The sequence below is a fragment of the Brachycentrus maculatus genome, unplaced genomic scaffold (genome assembly GCF_059751285.1).
Source record: "Brachycentrus maculatus isolate JH-2025_06_01 unplaced genomic scaffold, ASM5975128v1 h1tg000055l, whole genome shotgun sequence".
Classification (NCBI taxonomy): domain Eukaryota; kingdom Metazoa; phylum Arthropoda; class Insecta; order Trichoptera; family Brachycentridae; genus Brachycentrus; species Brachycentrus maculatus.
In genome coordinates, this window is record NW_028280809.1 from 421061 (window position 1) to 444458 (window position 23398).

A 23398-nucleotide genomic window follows, 5' to 3' on the forward strand; every position below is an offset into this window, starting at 1 on the left:
TTATTTCATGTAATACTTATGATCTAGGTTTATTCACGTTTGTACGCAATATTAATTTCGAATTATTTATCTCACTAGAAACTTGAGAATTTTATACAGTGTATAAAATGATCATTTGAACCGGCCGATGACAGGTTGTAAGCCCTGTAAACGCCCAAACGCCCAAACATCTATATTCTTATCTTTATAACTATAAAAATATATTGACAATATTATTTTTTGACATCTCATCAAAGATGAAGAAGAATATGGAAGTCTGTGCATTTTCGGGGCTGACAACCGTCATAGGCTGGTTTAAGTGATCACTTTACACACGTGTAACATTCACCAATTCTACCCATTATTGACAACCACACTACTCAAATTCATGGAAGTTCTATATGTATGAACCAATTCACAAACATTGTTATTGAATCACTAGGACTTCACTAGAGACATCTATTGGTGAGATGAAAAGAAGCTTTTTATTGAGCAGAAACTCTTGTATCAGTATGACGGTCGTCAGCCCCGTAAATGCTCAGACTTCCATATTCTTCTTCATCTTTGATGAGATGCCATAAAACAATATGAAAATAACGCCTGTAATTGGAGATAATCCAGATTTTGTGAGCAAGTATTTGGACACACTCAAAATGTTGTAAATATATTGATAACCCCCTTCCTGGATTAAATCAAGAATTCGTGCATAAATCCTGGAACGCATTAAACCATTAACTAAAAACTGACTTCCCAACTTATGTTTGAAGCGTATAAAATCTGGAAAGGATTAATATCCTCCAGAGTACTCGTCTAAAGAGGTCTCTTCCTCTAGTAAACGCCTGGTCTAATACTCACGAGTATAAGACCAGGCGTTTATTTTTATAACTGGCCGTAAAATAATGAGAGTCCTTAGGGGATATGCCCTCCATACTTCCGGCTTCCGGCTTTCTTCCCAGGAGGGTAGCAGGATGTGGGAGGTGCATTGCGCAGGTCAAATTTAAGATCGATTCGCGTTTCCCTAGGTCGTAGATACTTGCAACCTGTCGTATTTGGGTATGAACGACTTTTCAGGAGAGTGATTTTTATTTCTTGAATGTTTTTCGCAGATACTTTGTGGCACATTTTATAAACTTTATAAAATAAAACAACTTTGTTTCAACCACTTTTGATTGGTACACTTTTTCCAATCGGTTTCGACAAAAACCTTGTCATCATAAGGGTTTATGTACTAATTATAAAACATAGAAATACTCATAGTTAGGTTATAGTTAATTACCCTTCTCTTACGATACCAAAAATTCACAAGTTGTCGTCCGGAGTGGACGTATTCGCTGCGCAATGCTCAATTAAAAGCAACATTTAGGATTTTTTCCCGTTTTTTTAAATCACATTTTCATATGGTGTACGGAGTGCGAGGAAATTTAGCAATGGTTAAAACAATGTTATTTTAATTTAGTGAATTTACTACCCTTTAATTTAATTTGTAATGTGTGTATATGTTTTTATTATTAATTTTTGAATACGCTTAGAGTATTTATAAAAATATATATATTTCTGTTCAATTATAATGTAAGACGACTCTACATAAGATTGTGAATATTTGCATACTTCAATGCGACTTTACTGATCAACGAAAGCTCTGGACCAATACATTAAATTTAAGTCAATACCTTTAGTTGAAATATAATACTAATTATGTAAATAATAAATAGCATTGAAAATCCCGTTTAATTCGAAATATACCTACAAAACAGATTTGTTTACTAAATCATTTCCAATATCTTGTTTTCACCAATTCATTCACAGTGAAGCGCCCTTGAGGTAGTATTTTACGAATATGGCGCTACGTAAAATATGCAAATTTATTATTATTTTTAGTAGTATGAGCTATTAAGACTATTGGACTATGAGAAAAGGTTAGACCTTCTGCTGAGAAAGTTCTGATACGAAATACGCTTCTTTCATTATGATGTATATTATTGGCACCTATTATTACATTGGGCACATATTATTACATAGGGCACTTATTATTACATTGGGCACGTATTATTACAAAGGGCATATTTTATGACAACGGATCCTCCTTTACAACCGTCGATTGATGCAGAGGCTTGTCTGTTTTTGTGTTGAGAGACTTAGCAGAGAAAACACGCGCGAAAACCGCGCACCCAGGTGTACAAATTGGCGCCCAAATTCCATTCTATAGCGATGAATCACGTGGTAAGACTACGAACCGAGAGAGACCGTATCTCATACACACCTATGTCTTATTCTGATCGTTGTTTAAGTTTTAACTGGTTGGTAGAAAGATAAGTACATATTTATTTATATGTGATAATAATTATAATAATATAAATTTTACATCATTTATATAGCTACATTTTCGTAAAATGCAACCTCAAGGGTAAATCGCTGTGATTAAATTATGCGGAAAAGAAAATTTATTGAAACGATTCGTGATACAAGTCCGCTTTTATTTTTTTCTAAAGATCATCTGGTTCTCACTGCTTTTGACTGCTGGTGGAAAAGCATACAATCAACGCAACATCGTCAAATTCATAGAAATGACAGTATTTTTAATTTTCTTAAAATCCAGGTAACATTTAGATTTTTTTTTTTGCTTAAAACGCATTTTTTGTACTGATTTTTTTTTCTCTTTGAAATAAGTATAGGGCTTTGAAAAGAAAAGAGATAGTAAGGTAAGGAGTTTAAATAAATATTTATTCGCCAAATTCAAACATACATTCCAAAAAAAAGTGCACAGACAACACGTGTGACTTCTCGCGCAGCCAGTCATTTGAGAGTACAGCCTTAAGGCCAAGTATTCATAAGTCGCACCTTCTAAATAATTATGTGGTTTTTAAATGAAGAGTTATTCAAAAGTAAGGAGTTAAAAAAATACATGAAAATATGTTTTTCTGTACACATTCTAAAAAACAAAAATGCAATATACATTTTTATTGAGCGTGATCACACGTGCAGCCCTTATCGCGGTTGAACGTATTCTAATTTGAGCGCCCGAGACAAGCTCGAGATCTTAGCCTTAAACTTGTGTCCCATCAGGAACTGTTTAATATAGAATCAATCAATGAAAACAAAAATAAAAATGATTCCGTTTTTCCGGGTGGTATTTTGTTATCATGCCGCCAGAATAAGAAAGGCGATGTTCATTCCGTGCTCGCATAGCAGATAAGTTGTTTTAAACCGGTCCAGCTAACTGCTTGATACTCGGATTGGAGGAATCTACATTACCCACCATTACAGTCCAGGCGGGCACGGCTATACTCACACACACACCCAGTACCTGCCTATCTGCAAAGTATTATGAGATGCCAATCCACACTCCTCACTCCACACTCTACTTTCTATACCAGCGGTCGTCACACTTTTCTGGTCAAGGGCCACATGGGACAATGTGAGGTATCACTGAGGGCCGCACACTTATGAATTGGGTATTATCTACGATAGCCGACTGTTACATGCTAGGTTCCAGCTCGAAGCTCCTATACATACTCCTAGCCAACCCCTACCCCTATCTAGGCATTTACAGGGCTTATGACCTGTCATTGGCTGGTTTAAGTGGCCACTTGATGCTATTCCCTGAAATAAATTTAAAATATTCTTTGTCTCTATCGCGATTTTAATTACTCAAAATATTGTAAAACTAAAGTTAGTCGCAGTGCTAAAACAGTCAAAGATAATCTGTCTTAATTCAAAACAAATATTAATATCGGGTCATGTCAATTGAAAATGTAATTTAGAGTAACATCCGCAATTATCCGAATAATTTTTTATATCGAATTCGGATACGGATATTTTTATTTTATTTCGGATATCCGAAAGATTTGGATATGGATAAAGATATCTGTATCATACCTGATAAAAAAAGAATGAAAAAACAGTTTATTATTCAAAAATTTTAATAGAACTACAAACATATTTTTTATGTAATTTTTATACGTAGTTTATAATATTATATTTAATCTACTAAAATTGTTTGCTACATCGCGGGCCGCAGAAATATCAGTCGCGGGCCGCAGTTTGACGACCAAGGCTCTATACTCTGCGTCATGATATGAACAATATTCTACCAATGAAGAACTAATCAAATTTTCTTGCATTGTGACGTATATTATTACAAAGGGCACCTTTTATTACATATAGCACATACTATTACAAGGGACACATATTGGGCAAATACAGAGGCGTGCAGAGTCTATATAGGCAGAACATTTCCTACCCTGGACTACTCGTGTTCCATATAGGATAGCCTGGAACGACTAGTTGTGATCCTACTAGCACGACTAAAATGTGTGCGCTGCTCTACGTGAAGCGCAGTCAAGGGATAACTGGAGAAGAATCATTGCTTCCGCAAGGGTCACAACCCTCAGAAATGAGGATTAAGACGGAGAAGAACTCGCGTTCCATATAGAAACACTACCAGTGCCTACTATGCCTTCTCCTTACCCAACCCTACTGCCTGACTGATTAAAAACTCGTATTTTTACGTAGGACACATAGTATTACATGATGCACATACTATTACATAGGGCGCATATTATTACATAAAGCATATATTATGATACTGGAACTATCTTTATAACCGTCGATTGATACAGAGGCAATGATTCAGGAACAATTTTCTACCGATGGTAAACTGATGGGATCATGGAGAAAATGTAAGGACCCGTTTGTACTTTTTTGAATTGCAAACAATAATATGAATGTCTTCACATATTGCGTTGTTGGAATTGGTCATATTTATAACAATTTTCCACGTGTGTAGAGATCTTTTAACCAGACTATAACAGGTCATAAGGTCATAAGAATTTTTCACGTGTGTGAGAGATCTTTTAACCAGACTATAGCAGGTCATAAGTCTTGTAAATACACAGACTTCCATATTCGTCCTCATCTATGTTGAGATGTCAAAGTGCAAAAGCAACTCCAAATTGAGATAACCATGATTTGTGAAAAAGTATTTGATACACTCAAAATGTTGTAAAATATATAAGTACTTATTTTATTTATTATTAAAAAAAAATAAACACTTGTAATAAACCACTTAATGAGTTTTATTTTTATACACGACTAGTTTCGAAAACTTACAAATGTTTTCATCTACAGGTGAAAAATAAAATTTTAATTTTTAAAAAATAATTTACATGTCATTCCACAAAGTTAAAAACGAATCAATAAATAATATATGTTATTTTATATAAAATGCAATTCCGCCACGTCAGTACAAAACTTACCTAAAAAATAAGTAAGAATAAGTATCTAAAAAAAATTTTCAAATAAGTATGATTATGTTTAATTCTTTGTAGCACAGGAAAAACTGCATCAGATTTCATTTAAATAGTGCTTGAATATTTTTTAACACGCTTGATAAGAAGTGAACTCTGGCGCCATTTTTTTTCTTTTAATTAAAACAGTAATAATGTCTATCGAAATAAATCGGAAACATTATATTGTTTATTATCAAGCTATGTGTTAGAACCGCTGTTTTTTCTTCTTGTCCATATTACGAGATAATAAATTACTTATGGCTATTTCCGTTTAGCTACCCGACCCTGAATCTGTCAAATTAATCAAATTAACGCCTAACTGTAATAATTCTACCAGTCATTTTGGGACTGCTGTAGAAACGTGCCTCCACTCTGAAGGAAATAAGATAAGTAGACAAACACGTGCTAGTTTCGGTTGGATTCCGAGTACTGCTGACTCGACACTGCTGTACGTGCGGCCTGCTTCACGAATCGTTCTTTCTATACCGTTAATTGGATTTCTTTGACTTTTTATATTGTTTCTTTTTGACAGCGGGATACTGAATAGGCTCATATTTGGTCGTGAGCCGTCAAATCAGCAAGGAGTTAGTGTGTTCATAGGATTGTTGTACATATGGTACTTCACTTCAAACCCTCACCCACACCCGATGGTGCATAGGGCACCGCAGTATATAAACACAGTGTTATCTTGATCGTTAACACATGAAGGAAAGGTGTTCAGCCCTCCGCTCCAGGCACCAGACCAGGGTTATATTGAATAATTATTGGAGTGAAAAAACCACTTATAATTATTCGACCCTTTCATCGTCTCTTTCTTTCCCAGATTATTTGGCAGATTATACACTATATATTTTCATTAATTGACAGCTTCTTAAATTCACAATATTATAATATGGTTACATATTTATACTCCTCCTTTCTAGTTTTCATTCATATGTACAAACGTCAAAAACATTATCTGCTACTTCACACACCGAACAGCCATATGAGGTAAAAAAAAATACCAATATTCTTAGTTCGTTTTTGGATGGTTTGGATTTTGTTTTTTTTTTAAATTACCTAACGTCCAAGTTACTCTGAAATCTAGCTACGGCTTATGCAACACCGTTTATCATGTCCCTGCGCAGGCTTCAATTTAATAAGTTTCATAGCCTATGCCTACTCGTGAGTGGATTTACTCTTTAAATTTAAAGTTACTATAATTTCATGTAATTCATGAGTGAAAATTCTAGGCAAAAACACTCGCTGGATGGTATTACTTTGTTGAGGTATTACTTCGTTGCAATAAGCTGAACAAGCAATAAACCCAGTGTGTCTACTCCGTGCAAAGTGAAATAAATAGATATTTCATATAAAATTACAGCTCTCGGTAACTAAGTACTCAGTATAAATAAATAAACAGTGTCGCTATCAACCACCACAGCGTTGACGAAAAACAAAATCACGGCGGTCGTCATTACCTGATGAATAAAAATTAAAACAGTGTTAGATCAAGAAATGAAGACTAAGAAGCATATCAGGCAAGAGTCTACGAGACAGAATAAAAAACGCCAGGATAAGGGAGATCGAGGATGTCGTCAGGAGGGGAAGACAACCATGAAGTAAATGAAATGTATAAGCATGTGAGAAAAATGGAACCATCCAGACCCCCCTACATCGCACCGCATGGTCAACTCTGAAGGTACTAGATTCCCGAGCAGATCAACACAAAGAGATGGCACGACAGCTGGGAGTTAGCAGCTTTTTAAAACAGCCCACAGGGTCTAATAAAAATATTAATATTACAAAGGCCGCTCAGAAAGCGACGGTCCCCCTAACCGCCCGATACAAGATCGGTCGGCGAACGGTCATCGATGGTCAAAAGTCAGCTCAAGGAGCCGACTCAAAACCTGCCTCACGCTCAGGGAACCGCGCCACGTCTCCTCATCGCGGTATGTCACTCTGGTAGAGTGTACACGTTACGAGGGAGGAAGTACTACAGAAATGATCCTGTGAAGTACAGTCCTACCGTTTGAGCGTTTTCCACGGTATATATTAGGCGTCAGCGCGCTTGCGACGGCGACTTGCAAACTCGAACAATTCTAGCGCCATCTAGCGGCAGCAATGTGAAGTAAGAAGTTGTATGAGAATTTTCTGTTTTGGATATAGAAGACAACAGTTGGTGAATAGTGTTTTGTTGTTGTTGGTATTATGTATCACGAGTGCGATAAATTAAAACAGGGAATTAATAATTTTAATTGAATTCGTTAAACATGTTCACACAATTAGTAAATATGGGTACATGTAAATACTGGTAAATTGTAGGGATATTTATGTTGGGAGTCTATTCCAACAACAAAGATTTTATCTCGTATCACCAATCATTTCCTTCGTCCATGAATGTAGATCGATGGATAAAAGATTAGTTGAAGAATACGTCTTAGTAGGTAATGTAAAAACGATACTTTATCTGGTTAAATAAAGTAGCGTACCAAGTAATTCATTAATAACATCTCCTTTATATGTTATACTTTATATGGTACCTATAAAATGTTATTATTTATAAATATTCAAATTATAATAAAACTTAAGTTTATCTAAAAATACAACTAATTTTAGTGTTTAAAAAAAGTGTATCAGACGAATTACTCGCTAGTTTGCTTATAAAAAGGTTTGACAATTCAATAATTCGTTCCAGCGGTTAATGACTGCAATCTTCAAGAATGTCGTACAAAAAATACAAATATTCAATAAATCATTCCTGAAGCTCGCTGGCCCACGGTAAACAAAAAAAAAAACAATAAAAAAACTACACAGCGAACGTAAAACGGTATTCCGAGGTTATAAAAATAAGAAAATAACTGAAAATGACGTAAAATACAAACTGATGTTATTTAAGATGACGGATTTTTTCGTCAAGTGTTATATGAACACAGATATTTTACGACGATTTTTCTTACAAGACGTTTTATTTCATAAATTAATAAATTTTTGAAAACAATCTAATACTTTTTGTAAAAAAGGTAGGTTTTTTTTACTCGACAAAAATAGTAAAACCTAATGTTTATTTCAATAATTGATATCGATTATATCAGTATTCGAGTCTTATACAATTGAAAATACTTCACCATGGAATTTTTAGACAAACTGTAATTTTTTAAAACCATATTTTAAATAGTAAAACATACCACAAGTCTTAGCCAAATGTACATTGTGGGAAAATGTGTCTGTAGTATGGAAATTCTAGTAAAAAATCACTGTTCTATATTTTTTAATAATTATTTTTTAATGTGAAAATAATCGTCAATTATATTAATTAACGCATAAATACAAAATATTTTATTAATGATTATTATAATAAGTAATATGAAACTTTTATTTACAGTACCTACTCAAAATCTCTTCTTCTCTTTTTGGAAAATACATATTTGTAAAGTATACATTACTTTATATTGTATTTCTTGAACATTTCACTATTCAAATTGTGTTTTATACGATCTTTTAAATAAAATTAAAAAAAATAATGCTTATCAGAAAAAAAACTTCGAATTTTAACATCAATTTCATATTTATCGAAAATTTCTTCTTGTCGTGTAATCGTCTAAAACCAAGAGTGCGGTGAACTAAATTTACATCGAAATACAATTTTCATGTTTTATGATTCGTGATGACATTAAGTATCAAAATAAAAACAGACAATTTAAATAAACAAAGTGTACTCACCAATCCCACAGCTGCCACAGGCAGTTAAACATGATGCAACTCCGATCCATTTCTTTCAGGAGTAGTACAAAATCAGAGATGGCACATTTCAGTTTTTCTCTTTTCCAATCCCTCTTCGTAACGGTTCACGTGTCGCCATTACGCACTGGGAATACGAACTGCAATCACAAAATAAAACTAAATCAGTTTCAATGGCACACTGCAAGAAGCCAGCTACGAATTAACATAATTTTTGTAAACAAGACTGAATAAATATAATATTAAACAGTATTTTAAATAATTTGCGATTGAACTTAGAAACAATGATGTGTGTTAGAATAAGTTGGTTCAATTAGACGGTGCATATTTTAAAAAATGTTTTAAACCAGCCTTAAATTTAAAAAAATATATTGGAATACTTGAAATTTTAAATGTTGATACGTCCTATTCATTGGAGTTATTATATATTTTCATTCACAATACTTTGAGTGCGTCCAAAAACTTGCTGAAAAATCTGGGTTTCTCCACTAAGGAGTAATTTAACATTTTAAATATCTCAACATATATGAATGAGAATATGGAAGTCTGGGTATTTACAGGGTTTGCGACTTGTCATCTGGTTGGTCAGCTAGTTAACTGATCACTTCATACTCTTATACTTTACACACGTATAATTTTTACCATTCTACCCATGATTGAAACCCATACTACTCAAATTGTTACATCGATTCATTCACTCAAAATTTGAGAAGTTTGGTTGTCAATCAAGGGCAGAATGGTGAATGTTACACGTGTGCAAAGTGATCACTCAACCAGTCCGTAAGCCCTGTAAATACCCAGACTACTCATATTCTTTATCTATGTTGAGATGTAAAAAAATAATAATTACCTCGCAATTTCCTACTACCATAACGCCATTTTCCATACGCCTAGATAAAAAAGATGGTGTATTTTATTTAATGAAAAATTTTCATGAAAAAAGAGAAATGGATTTACAGTTTTCTTACAATGGACCCTCGAATTACGTTTTGATGACGTTCTCTGAAATCCCTCGCAAATAAAACAGTTTCTAACGAAAGGCATTTGGAGTCACCGAGCACCGAATAAATCTAATTGAAACTTGTAACAATACAATTGATACCATTTACATCAGTACTGAAATGACTTCGAATGGGCCCAATATTGTCCCAATAAATTTTAAATTATTATTGTCGTTGAATTGGTGTCAATAGCAATTGTGGGAGTATTAGATTTTTTTTAAATATATTTTATTATTACATTACTTTTCTTGACATCTCAACATAGATGATTAAAAATATGGTAGTCTGGGTATTTACAGGGCTTATGACCTATCATAGGCTGGTTCAGTGATCGCTTTACACACCTGCAACATTTACCATTCTACCCATGATTGACAACCACACTAATCAAATTTTTGAAACTCATACATATTCCATTAATCTCATGACAAAGTACATATAAGTTCACAACACCCATCTTTGTTGGATTGAGAGAGTTTTCATTTACCAGAGACTTATTTTGATGTATGCAATATCCGAACCTCAAATTATTTTTACATGCTGGGAAACGCCTGATTTTTTTTTTATGTAGCTTATAATTTGAACAGTTATCTTATATTTTTAATGTGTCACAAATCTTGTCGTGAATAAGTATTTCGACATACTAAAAATATTGTGGATTTTATTTTCGTCGTGGAAAAATGATCCTGTAAGGCAACGGCTCTCAAAATATTCTCATGTAAAACGTAAATTTTTTTCCGGCAGTTATTGATTTTGTCGACATATAAGTTAAATAAAATCTATTAAAATTTACGTGGAAAAAAACAAAGTTGTTATTTTATTATATATAATGCAGTTCCACCAAGAAATGCCAGTTCAAAAGCCAAATCTTATTATAGTATACATTTTAATAAATAAAATAATACATAAAAGAAAGAAATAACGCTTAGGTATTATGCGTCAATTTCGACTATTATAGTTTTTGTACGACGGAACATTTTTTCAATCTGAAACGAATCAATTTTAGCCATTGTCGGCTATAATGTACCACACATTAGGCAGTTTCGGTAAAAATCCACTTAACGATTTTTTTTCTAGTGACAAACTGAGCGTAAGTATTTAAAGGACAATGACCTTTCTACGAACAACAGCATCGGATGAAGATTTCCTAATGGCTAATTTGAATTTGAACAAAGACTACGTATTCAAAATGTATGTACCTGGTATATGGTATTTCGTTGACTCCATAATGTAAGTAAATATTAGTGGCGTTTCGTTCCCGAGATGTGAATATGGGTATTTATTTCAAACATTCGAGACATGCGACCTAAGAGGTCAAAAACGTCGAGAGAATAAGCATCTCATTATTCAAAGTGTTTTGTGAAGATAAATAAATAATAAATAAATAAATATATAATAAATGTATAATAATAAATAAAAAAAAATATATATAAATAAATATATATATATATATATATATATATATATATATATATATATATATATATATATATATATATATATATATATATATATATATATATATATATATATATATATATATATATATATATATATATATATATATATATATATATATATATATATATATATATATATATATATATATATATATATATATATATATATATATATATATATATATATATATATATATATATATATATATATATATATATATATATATATATATATATATATATATATATATATATATATATATATATATATATATATATATATATATTTATTAGAATTCGAAACATACTAACCATCGACAATCTAAAAAGAGTTTACTATGCTATCGTACACTCACTACTACAGTATTGTATTATTGCATGGGGAGGCTCATACAATAACATACTGAACTCTGTGAAAATAGTACAGAAAACCATACTTAAGTTGAAAAAAAAAACACATCCAAAAAAAATATTATTTAAAATATTTCAAGTCCCAAATATAGAAACCATCTTTAAAAAAACCGCAATTTTTCATATACTAAAGGGTGACAATTATTTAAATTAAAAAAAAATTATCATCGAGATTCTCAAACAATTTTTCTACTCCAAAATGCAACACCAAGCAATTTCAGCAAAACTTCAAATATTTGGCAATCAAACATTTCAATAAACTCAAGAAAACTTAAACTTAAACTTAAGAAATTAAAAAAATAGATAATATAAAAATACTTAAGAAAAAAATTTACGCTCATTACATTTAAATCTTGAAAAAATATACAAAAAAAGACTATTATATATTTTATTATATAACATTAAACCACGAGTGTAAGTCCCTCTCCAAGCACATGAGCAGAGTTTCTTTTATGGAGAGGCACAGCGAATCGAAATATAAAAGTTTTCCATATGTATAAATGATTCAAATGTATTATGTTATATATACATATATTTATATATATATGTATATATATATATATATATATATATATATATATATATATATATATATATATATATATATATATATATATATATATATATAAATATATATCTATATATATATATATATATATATATATATATATATATATATATATATATATATATATATATATATATATATATATATATATATATATATATATATATATATATATATATATATATATATATATATATATATATATATATATATATATATATATATATATATATATATATATATATATATATATATATATATATATATATATATATATATATATATATATATATATATATATATATATATATATATATATATATATGTATATATATATATACATCTATATATAAATATATGTATATATAACATATATATATATATATATATATATATATATATATATATATATATATATAAATATATATATATATATATATATATATATATATATATATATATATATATATATATATATATATATATATATATATATATATATATATATATATATATATATATATATATATATATATATACAAAGAGACAAAGAGAAATGCAGAGAATCGCAAATGCACACAGCGATCCATGGAAAGATCCATGCTTGATTTAAACCTGATGGATTAAAAAATGAAGATACCAGGAACAGAATCAAAATAGAGGATATCAAGACTTAAATAGCAACGGGCATGACATATTGCAAGATAGGACCCCACAAGATGGACCTCCTTAATTTTACGATGGAGACCTTGTAGGCATAGGCTTTAAAACTTATAAAGTTGAAGCCTGAGTATGGCCATGGTAAGTGGTGTTGCATAAGCCGTAGCAAGATTTCAGTCACTTTTGGTAATTATAAAAATTCATACGCGACAAAGAGTATCGATTTATTTGTTGGGTGTCGATCTATTAAGTGTATCAAAGGAGAAATGTTAAAATATGTACTGAATATAATATATAAATATGTAAAGATAAATTCATTACTAACCTTTAACATTTAACCACATCAAACTTTTTTCAAACTTTCAACCTACGCCACTGCGATCGATAAGAATCTTTGTAGGTGAAATTCGTTCTGCAAAATTACACCAAAAAATAGCGATGGACGTCTGAGAGCCTTTAAAAAAAATATTTACTATTTACCTACCACAATAAAATGTTATAAAGTATCCATCGCTAATGCGTGGTTAATTGGGTAATTATTACCACAAATTAAATATAAAGCGTAGGTAGGCACCAATCAGAAATAAATCAGTGGTATTTTTTTTTTCTTCTTCCGTAATTAGGTGTCATTCATATCCAATGAACACTTGTTTATTATTTATGGTGATAATACTGTCTAATGAATTTTGAATAAAAAAATTGTAGTAATCCGTGGGTGATTCTGATATAAGCTGCTTCTAGCACTTCATCATGAAATTAAAAAAAAGAACCTACATCTTTTAAACCAGTAACGAAAAAAGGCAGAAGTTTTTTTTAATTAAATGTTATTTTAAAAGGAATTTTTCTCGTGAAACTTCGATAGAGTGGGAAGCAAGCAAGAGAAGGGAAAAAAAGTATATAAAATTTAGATTTTATTTCAGGTTCCTAGAGAGAGAGAGAGAAAGAGGGAGTGTGTGTATATGTATGTATGTTTGTGAGTGAATGAGTGATAATTTTTAATGAATCTCACAGTTCAATTGGAGAAAACTTCACAAATCAGCTGAGAGCAGTACCAACAGCAATTCCACATCTATCAAAATAACAACTAACATACGAAAGAAATCTCTCCGGTAATGGTCAGCACACTCGGCTACCGTTCTGGAGGACCTGGGTTCGATTCCCAGAGGGGGGCAAATAAATATAAGTGATTTTTTCACTCTCATATTTATTCAATATTACCATGAACTGGTACCTGAAGCAAGTGGCTGATCAACTTTCCTTCATGTGTTAACGATCTAAATTACACAGCGTTTATATGATGCAGTGTTCTATGCACCATCGGGTGCGGATAAGGGTTTGGATGTATATTTTGAAAAATATATGCAATATGGGTGTTCAATAATGGGCAGAATGATGAACGTTTCACACGTTTACCTTGTGATCATTTAAAACGCCAGCAAACGTCAAGTCGAAAGCCCTAAAATCCATCTTCTTTCTCGTAAAAAAACGAAACATACCTTGTCCCAAGTTCAAACACTGATAGTATTTATATTAAATATATTTTAGATGTATGAGCAGTTGCATGAACGATGCATGCGGGTATGTATGAGGAGATGCATAAACGAAGAAGAGGCGAAGAATGTTTTCAAGGACTGAGTGGTGTGGCGTTCTATTCTCTCTGCCTACCCCTGCGGGGAAGCGGCGTGATGGTTAGTTACATAGTTAGTTCCACCCATTTTTAATTTTTTGCTGACAGAGCTAGAGGGTAAAAAAAATATGGACCAAAGGTAAAATCAAGGATTGGGTAAATGATCAAGCGGCGTGATGGTTAGTTAGTTAGTTAGTTAGTTTTTCAGATGTCGCTTACTCCTTTCAACAACGTCATTATTATATCAAAAATCGTAAATTTTCAATTGTGCCGTTTTAGGAATGCCCAGAAAATGTTCTATATCCCAGAAAAAGCGGCATATTTTTAACTTAATATTTACCCGCTCCAGAGCAGAAAGTGTTGTTTTTGCATTTTGAAGACAATGTATTGTTTAATTATTTTTTTTTAAATATACTTAATATTTTTCAAAAGGAGAAAAAACATTCAGGTTTTACCTAAAAAGGTCCGTTGCACAGTAAAAAGTTTAATAAGTGGCTTGATATTTATTTTTAATACATTTTATTATATTTTTAAACTTTAAAAACGATCTCCTGAAAAATCAAATTTTTTGATACATGACGTTGAAAGGAGTGAGCGATATGTCCTATTCGATCCATAAAGAGAAAGCGACAGAGCATTCTGCGTAATTTATATTCCAAACTTCGTCCGCTAGTTCGTTATATGGAAATTTCGTTGAATGTATATCCATCTAACAGTAATCGAGGATAGATTAGGTATATATTCAATAGAATTACACGATGTGTGATTTGATTATAGAGTGAGGTACCTGCGTTGTTTGTGGCATTGAAATGAAGGCCTCAATTGTATGACAATGAGCAATGGACCGCGGAGCTTCATGCAAAAATGTTACTGTCGAGGAACATACCTAAAGTTTTGCTGTGTTAGCATACATGTGATTTTTTTAACATCCAAGATAGATGAAGAAGAACATGGAAGTCTGGGTATTTACGGGCCTTACGACCGCCAGGCTGGTTTCAGTGATCACTTTGCACACGTGTAACATTCACCGATTCTACCAAAATTCGAGAATTTGAGTAGTGTCGTTGTCAATCATGACAACGACACTACTCAAATTCTTGGAACTTCTATATATACACATATATATATATAATAATAAAACCCTTATCCGCACCCCAATGGTGCATAGGGCACTGCGTCATATAAACGCAGTGTTATCTTGATCGTTTACACATGAAGGAAAGGTGATCAGCCCTCCGGTTCAGGTACCAGTCCAGGATAATATTGAATAAATATGACAGTGAAAAAATCACTTCTATTTATTTTACCCCCCTTGGGAATCGAACCCGGGACCTCCAGAACGGTAGCCGAGCGTGCTGACCATTACACTACGGGCGGACAATATATATGTGTATATATATATATATATATATATATATATATATATATATATATATATATATATATATATATATATATACATATATATATATATATATATATATATATATATATATATATATATATATATATATATATATATATATATATATATATATATATATATATATATATATATATATATATATATATATTTATATATATATGTTCAAATTCAAAACATGGTAATTGAAATCACTAGAGACTAGAGACATTAAAAAATCTGGATTATCTCCAATTAGCAGATATTTTTTTATATTGTATTATTTTTAAATAATATAAAAAATAACTCCTAATTGGAGATCATCCAGATTTGTGAATAAGTATTTAGACACACTCAAAATGTTGTAAAAAATACATTTACTATCACAATAGAAATATACGAGCGATAGTGACGTCAAGAGACCTAGAGCCCCAGTTAATATCAAAATGGTATGCGGCAGTGCAGTATAAAAAAGCCAAATAAAGTGATGTTTATAATATGTCGCTCACTCCTTTCACAAAACGTCATAAATCAAAAAACTTGACTTTTCAGGAGAACGTTTTTAAAGTTAAAAAATATAATACCATGTATTTAAAATAAATATCAAGCCACTTATTGAACTTTTTACTGTGCAACAGATCTTTTTAGGTAAAACATGAAGGTTCTTTTTCCATTTGAAAAATATTTAATATATTTAAAAAAATAACTAAACAATACTTTTTCTTCAAAATGTAAAAACAACACTTTCTGATATAGTACATTTTCTGGGCATTCCGAAAACATGCACAACTGAAAAATTACGATCTTTTATTTATGACGTTCTTGAAAGGAGTGAGCGATGTATGAGCGATGTATGTACTCAAAGTTTGTACGCGTACATACAAATGGGTTCGTTTGTTTAGGAATTTTCTTATCATTTTCTCTGATGTCGTGAAGAAATTTAATAAAGACAGAAAATTACTGTGTACAGCGATTATATTGTCATGAAAGAAAAGATCCAGACATTAGATAATGGGCTAGCACTAAAGCGATATGAAATGAAGGAAAATTAGACATGAACGCAAAGCTGTTGCGTGATGGAAAATTTTTGAGGAAAATCGATATCGAAAGTCAAAGAAGGTTAAAATAAAATAAATAGTTAAATCTAAAATATAAAGCTATTAAATTTATCATCGATAGTAACACATTAAACACATTAATTAGAAATAAGAAATGAGAAAGTATTTCACTTTGTTAGCAAACATTGTATGATGTTTACAAACTTAATTTGTAAAGTTTGTTAATTTTTAAAGGACAAAATTAAATTCGAAAAAATCGCCATCTAAATAATTACATATATATATATATATATATATATATATATATATATATATATATATATATATATATATATATATATATATATATATATATATATATATATATATATATATATATATATATATATATATATATATATATATATATATATATATTTACATATATATATATATATATATATATATATATATATATATATATATATATATATATATATATATACATATATATATATATATATATATATATATATATATATATGTATATATATATATATATATATATATATATATATATATATATATATATATATATATATAACATATATATGTATATATATATATATATATATATACATATATATTGTATATATATATATATATATATATATATATATATATATATATATATATATATATAAATATGTATATATATATATATATATATATATATATATATATATATATATATATATATATATATATATATATATATATATATATATATATATATATATATATATATATATATATTTATATTTTTTTAATGATTTTTTCAACGCGAGATCATACGATATATAATTGTTTATGAGAAATCCAAGTCGAATCTATCAGACTTCATACGATTTTATTTGATAATTTTTCGGCATCGAACTTTTTGGTGTTGTTTGTTTTAAAATAAAATTGTTTAAGATTGACCGTGTGATTTTATTAACTGTATTTTGCAAAAAACCCACATGTTTTTAATAATAACTTGATAACAACAGCGCTACCTCTCGGGTCCAGAATTTGCAAGAACCTATATTAGGGTCTCAGACTAACATATCACCATTAAAATTTGACGTCGTTTGGCTCATCGGTTCCAGAGAAATAACGGTATTCTTTTATGTGAGTTCATGGGGCATGTACGTATAGTTACCGATATTAGCGGTAACGAACGTTTTTTAAATATTAAAATGGATTTTTTATAAACACTTATCTGCACCCAATGGTGCGTAGGGCACTGTATCATATAAACGCAGTGTTATCTTGATCGTTACCACATGAAGGATAGGTGATCAGCCCTCCGCTTCAGGTACCAACCAGTGCAGGGTAATATTGAATAAAAATAAGAGTGAAAAATCACTTGTATTTATTTGACCCACCACCCTGGGAATCGAAACCGGGACCTGCAATATGGTACCCGAGCGTGCTTACGATTACACTACACTAAGGATTGTCAATGTAGGTAAGATATGGCTTAAATAATTTTAAAAAATACAATCTAAAAAAAAATGTAATTGGCAGGAATCGCCAGATATCAGCTAGGCGTCTCCCTAACTAAGGCGCCACGACGCAACAACCATCAAATTGAATTAATAATTGACATAGAGTTGCATTAAATATAATTTAAGTATCATTCATTTACACTCTCCCTATCATTCATCGGTCACTTTGTGTTATGATAAGGATATTGTCATATTACCATACCACAAAGTTTACAATCCTTTTAACCTACATACCTTTAATTTGTTTCTTCAAATCTAACTAATTTTAATAAACATCAGACAACCTACTTTGTCCCTCGCAAGTTTAATATTTACTAAGGAATATTCAAACACTACGGCAGTTGCTTGTCGAGAGACTTTATTAATGTGCATGATTTTGTTAACCTTATTTTACATGTTGCACAATATTATGTATTCGGGTTTACATTTATATCATTGAATATTTTGCAATAGCAGAACCGTGAGTAAAGATAGAAACGGGTTTGATGAATATTTATTCATGAAGTGAAAGGGTAAATATTTTACTATTTGCTACGACATGTGTAATTATTCATTGCTGTAAGCTAATATACGAGTGTTTACACTATTATTTTGTACAATATATACACACATGTATATATATATATATATCAGCATCTCGGCTACCGTTCTGGAGGTCCCGGGTTCGATTCCCAGGGAGGTTTAATAAATATAAGTGATTTTTTCACTATAATATTTATTCAATAATACACTGGACTGGTACCTGAAGTGGAGGGCTAATCACCTTTCCTTCATGTGTAATCGATCGAGATAACACTGCGTTTATATGAAGCAGTGCCCTATGCATCATTGGGGTCGGTAAGGAATTTATTATTATTATTATTTTATATATATATATATATATATATATATATATATATATATATATATATATATATATATATATATATATATATATATATATATATATACATATATATGTATATTCGTTCTTTCTTCATATCTAAAGTTATTAAGGTACGCTGAAAGATCTGAAGACCGGTTTGATGACATTCACGTCCTTATAGGATCACTTGGCACGAAAAGGTCACCCTAATGGAATATTTTCTGGATTATCTCTTCTCTTAACTTACTTGTATAAAGTAAAAAATTCACACAAATACGCTTTTGAAATAAAATGAATATTTAAAATAATAAAATTAATTCTAATGTCTGTCGTTGAATTTTAAAAGTATTAGTTTATGTCAGCACACACACTCGAGTGCGTGAATAGTATCGTAAACGTACGCGTAAATGTTAAGGCTGGTCGATCAATATTTACAAAATGGGGAAGCGTAAAAACACGCAACAGCCCGAAAGCGAAGAAGGTAATAAACAAAAGTCAGTCTAATGGTACTTCCAAATGTCAAACGCATCGTGACAGGGCCTATATTGACAATGGTCGTTGAAATTACGCTGATATTCAAACAGGGACTTCGTCAACACGTGTAGTAAGAAAATTCATATAAATAGTACAGCGCTCTGACCGGAAAACCGGGTTAAAAGTCATATGTTCCAACCCCGAGTCGATGCCTCGTCACAATAATCTATAACCTTTTTCTGTATCAAAAATAGAAGAAAACATGAGTGATTTTAACAGTAATTGGTGTTATTAACATGTCAAATGTACCTAGAAGTTTCAGCACAAGCCCTCGTAGTTCAGGGTTGAACGCGCCGAACGAACACACCGACACAGTTATCGACGCCGATTGACATTTCGGCGGCAAAACGAGCCCGGAAGTGTCGGTAAAATGGCGCCGGGCGAGCGAGAAAACGTAGGCGCGAACGCGGTGCCCTCCCTGGCGGCCGAGGAAAAACTGAGATGATTATAGGGATGTTGCTAACCGTTTGTTTTGGCGATCGATTGCTCCAGAAACGGCGGGCGGACCGCGCCGTGGATGCGTGCGAACACTACTGAATACTGAATCATATTATACTTCGCACACACGTCGCGGGTGGGGGCGGCGGCTGCGATAGGGAGGGGGAGGATTGCACACCCCGAGAAATGCGATTTATTTAGGGGTAGTACTCACTCCTGCACTTTTCCAACCGATCGATTGCAGAAAGCTTCATGGTTGCGACTTATGAAAATCGTAAAACTTTATTTTTAATGAAATGAATTCGTTTAAAATTAAAGTTTAACTTAGTAAATATGACTATTTCTTAAAATCTGTTGTGACACGTATTTCGATGCATTCCTAAACATTTTTGAAATGTTGAAAGTGTTTGAACACCGTATGTGAAGCTCTAAAATTAAGACCTAATTATTATGGTGTTTGAAAATGACGCGGAATGCATTGATATACGTGTATTCACAATTTAATTTTCAAAATAGTGGTATTTAACAAGTAAAACTTTTATTAAAAATAGACAGATATTACCATAAAGTGACTGCCGAATCAATGATGAAAGATATGAATTAACTCCTGATTTATTATTTTATCTTACTTTGTATTATTCTCAGAACAAACCTACTTTTTTAATTTTAAAAATTAACCAATTATCATTTTAACGATAATAAGGTGTGACATACGTTACACATTCGTTCGATTTCTATTGTACATTGTACATATTACTATTGTACATATTTTATCTAAAACTAAATATGTACTTGGATCTTATGAAAATGAAATGTTAGCAAAATGTTTTTTTTTTATATTAGAAAATCACGATATTACAGTTAATTTAAAACGTCTTCGTGTAAATCTAAATGTATCTACTATGTGATATACGACAGCCTGTTTATTATTTATTTGGGTCACCAGTAGAATAAATATGTCTCTATGTAGAAATGATAATTCATGAATCTGTCGAGAAATCTGATATTTTATCTCTGATCTAACCAGCAAACAGTGAGCAGGTATGTTGATGTAAGTAGATACTAAAGGCTATGTAGATTATTTACAAATGACACGAGTACCATATGTATAATAGGTAGGTTTACTGACATAGAAATGTAGAAACATATTATTTTTTGACATCTCAACGTAGATAAAGAAAAACATGGAATCTAGGCATTTATGGGCCTACGACTGTCAGAGGCTGGTTTAAGTGATAACTTTACACACGTGGAACATTCTACCCATGATTGACAATCACACTTTTCAAATTCTTGGAAGTTCTATATATATGTATGATCCAATTTCGATACATTGTACTTGAATCACTAGAATTTCACTAGAGACAGCTATTAGTAGATGAAAGAAGCTTTTTGCTGGGCAGAAACTCTTTCATCTGTGTTGAGATGTCAAAAAATAATATGAATTACAGATTTGTGAACAAGTACTCAAAATGCTGGAAATGTAGATAGATAATCTGAATACGTACAAACATGGAAATTTAACTATTTATTTATTATTAGTTGAAAATACAATATGATAGATGTCTTAAATGAAAATAACTTGAGATGAAACATCTGACCTTTTTTTTATTAATATTTATTTTTCATCCGAAGGATGAAAACAATCCAGTGTCTGAGAATAAATAATAATGAATAGTAAAAAATATTTCTAAAAGTATATTGGATAAAGATTTTCCCTCGTTTTCATGCTATGCTTTAAACATAAACTTATTTTAAATTTTCTTAAATTTAAATCCGTTAAGGCCTTACTCGCAATAATGTAATTCATTAAGCGTCCGGTTGCGCTGAGAACCTGACGTAAACTCACGCCTGATTTTGTTTTAGTATACAAAATGGATTTTTTGTTTTTGGTTTTTATAATATATTTTTATAATTTATATTTGAGGCACTAACTTTGTGATTTTCCATTTAATAATTAAAATGTTACTTTGTTTTAAAATCACCAGAAATATATTAATATTGATTTTAAAACAAAGTTACATTTTAATTGATTTATATATATTTTTTTTATTTATGTTTATATTTTTTGAACTCCTTACTTTTAAATAATTCTTTTCTCCTCAAAACGATATATTTATCTCGAAGAAAAACGTAATTTTTCAATACAAAAAGGCTTTTTTAAGAAAAAAATTATTAACGTCAAATGTAACCTGGGAATAAAAAAACAAATTGCGATTTATCGTATTTGGGCCTTAGAAAAATATTTTCCCGCTGAAAATAATTGACACTTACAACGTTCAAATTTCAAGTAAAAACATTCATATTTTTTATGCTTTATGTTAAAACAGCCTCGTGTTACATTCACCCGCGGTCTTCCATTGTAAAATATCATGCTAGAACTAGAAATCTGCGGTCTTTCTTATCTATACAACAACAATAAGATCAAAATACAATATAATTTATCCCTATTAAATCCATTGCATTATTCTAGTATGTATAAAGGTTATTTATTCTCTATGATTTTCAAATGGCTGAGAATTACCAGTCATAACATTGCAGAATAAAAGAAAACGGGATCGAAAAAAGCCATCTTGAAAATTACTATCATTAAATGTAAAATAGTGATTGTTATTTGAAATACAAAATAGATGCCTCTGTGTACAGAATCCATGGTTAATAAAGCTGTCTAACTTTTACCAACCTACTACCTTCCCACATAACTGTCGTTGCATACCATAGGTACACCATCGAAGAGCAGTGAAAAGCTTTGTCATCTAATAACGGATAATTTGAATTACAGATAATCTGTTAGCAACATTTTGAATGTGCCCAAATACTTGTTCACAAATCTGGGTTTCTCCACAATAGTTATTTTG

At 30.7% G+C, this 23398-nt stretch overlaps 1 protein-coding gene and 1 non-coding gene across 6 annotated transcripts in view; both read right to left on the bottom strand.

The window, feature by feature from the left end:
• kmr (pleckstrin homology domain-containing family A member kramer) overlaps positions 1–20478 on the bottom strand; it is a 123755-nt gene extending 103277 nt beyond the window's left edge. For all 5 annotated transcript variants that reach the window (XM_088278036.1, XM_088278035.1, XM_088278039.1 and 2 more), the window contains exons 1-2: positions 20352–20478; positions 8970–9127 (exon numbers count right to left, since the gene is read on the bottom strand). In XM_088278036.1, coding sequence (XP_088134162.1) covers positions 8970–9019 — 50 coding nt within the window. In that variant the 5' untranslated portion in view covers positions 9020–9127; positions 20352–20478. The remainder of the gene's footprint in view (positions 1–8969; positions 9128–20351) is intronic.
• Positions 7057–7273, bottom strand: LOC148311825 (small nucleolar RNA U3). The gene has a single exon (XR_015839332.1). It is a non-coding gene; the product is annotated as a small nucleolar RNA U3 (small nucleolar RNA).
• Positions 20479–23398: the final 2920 nt, after the last annotated feature.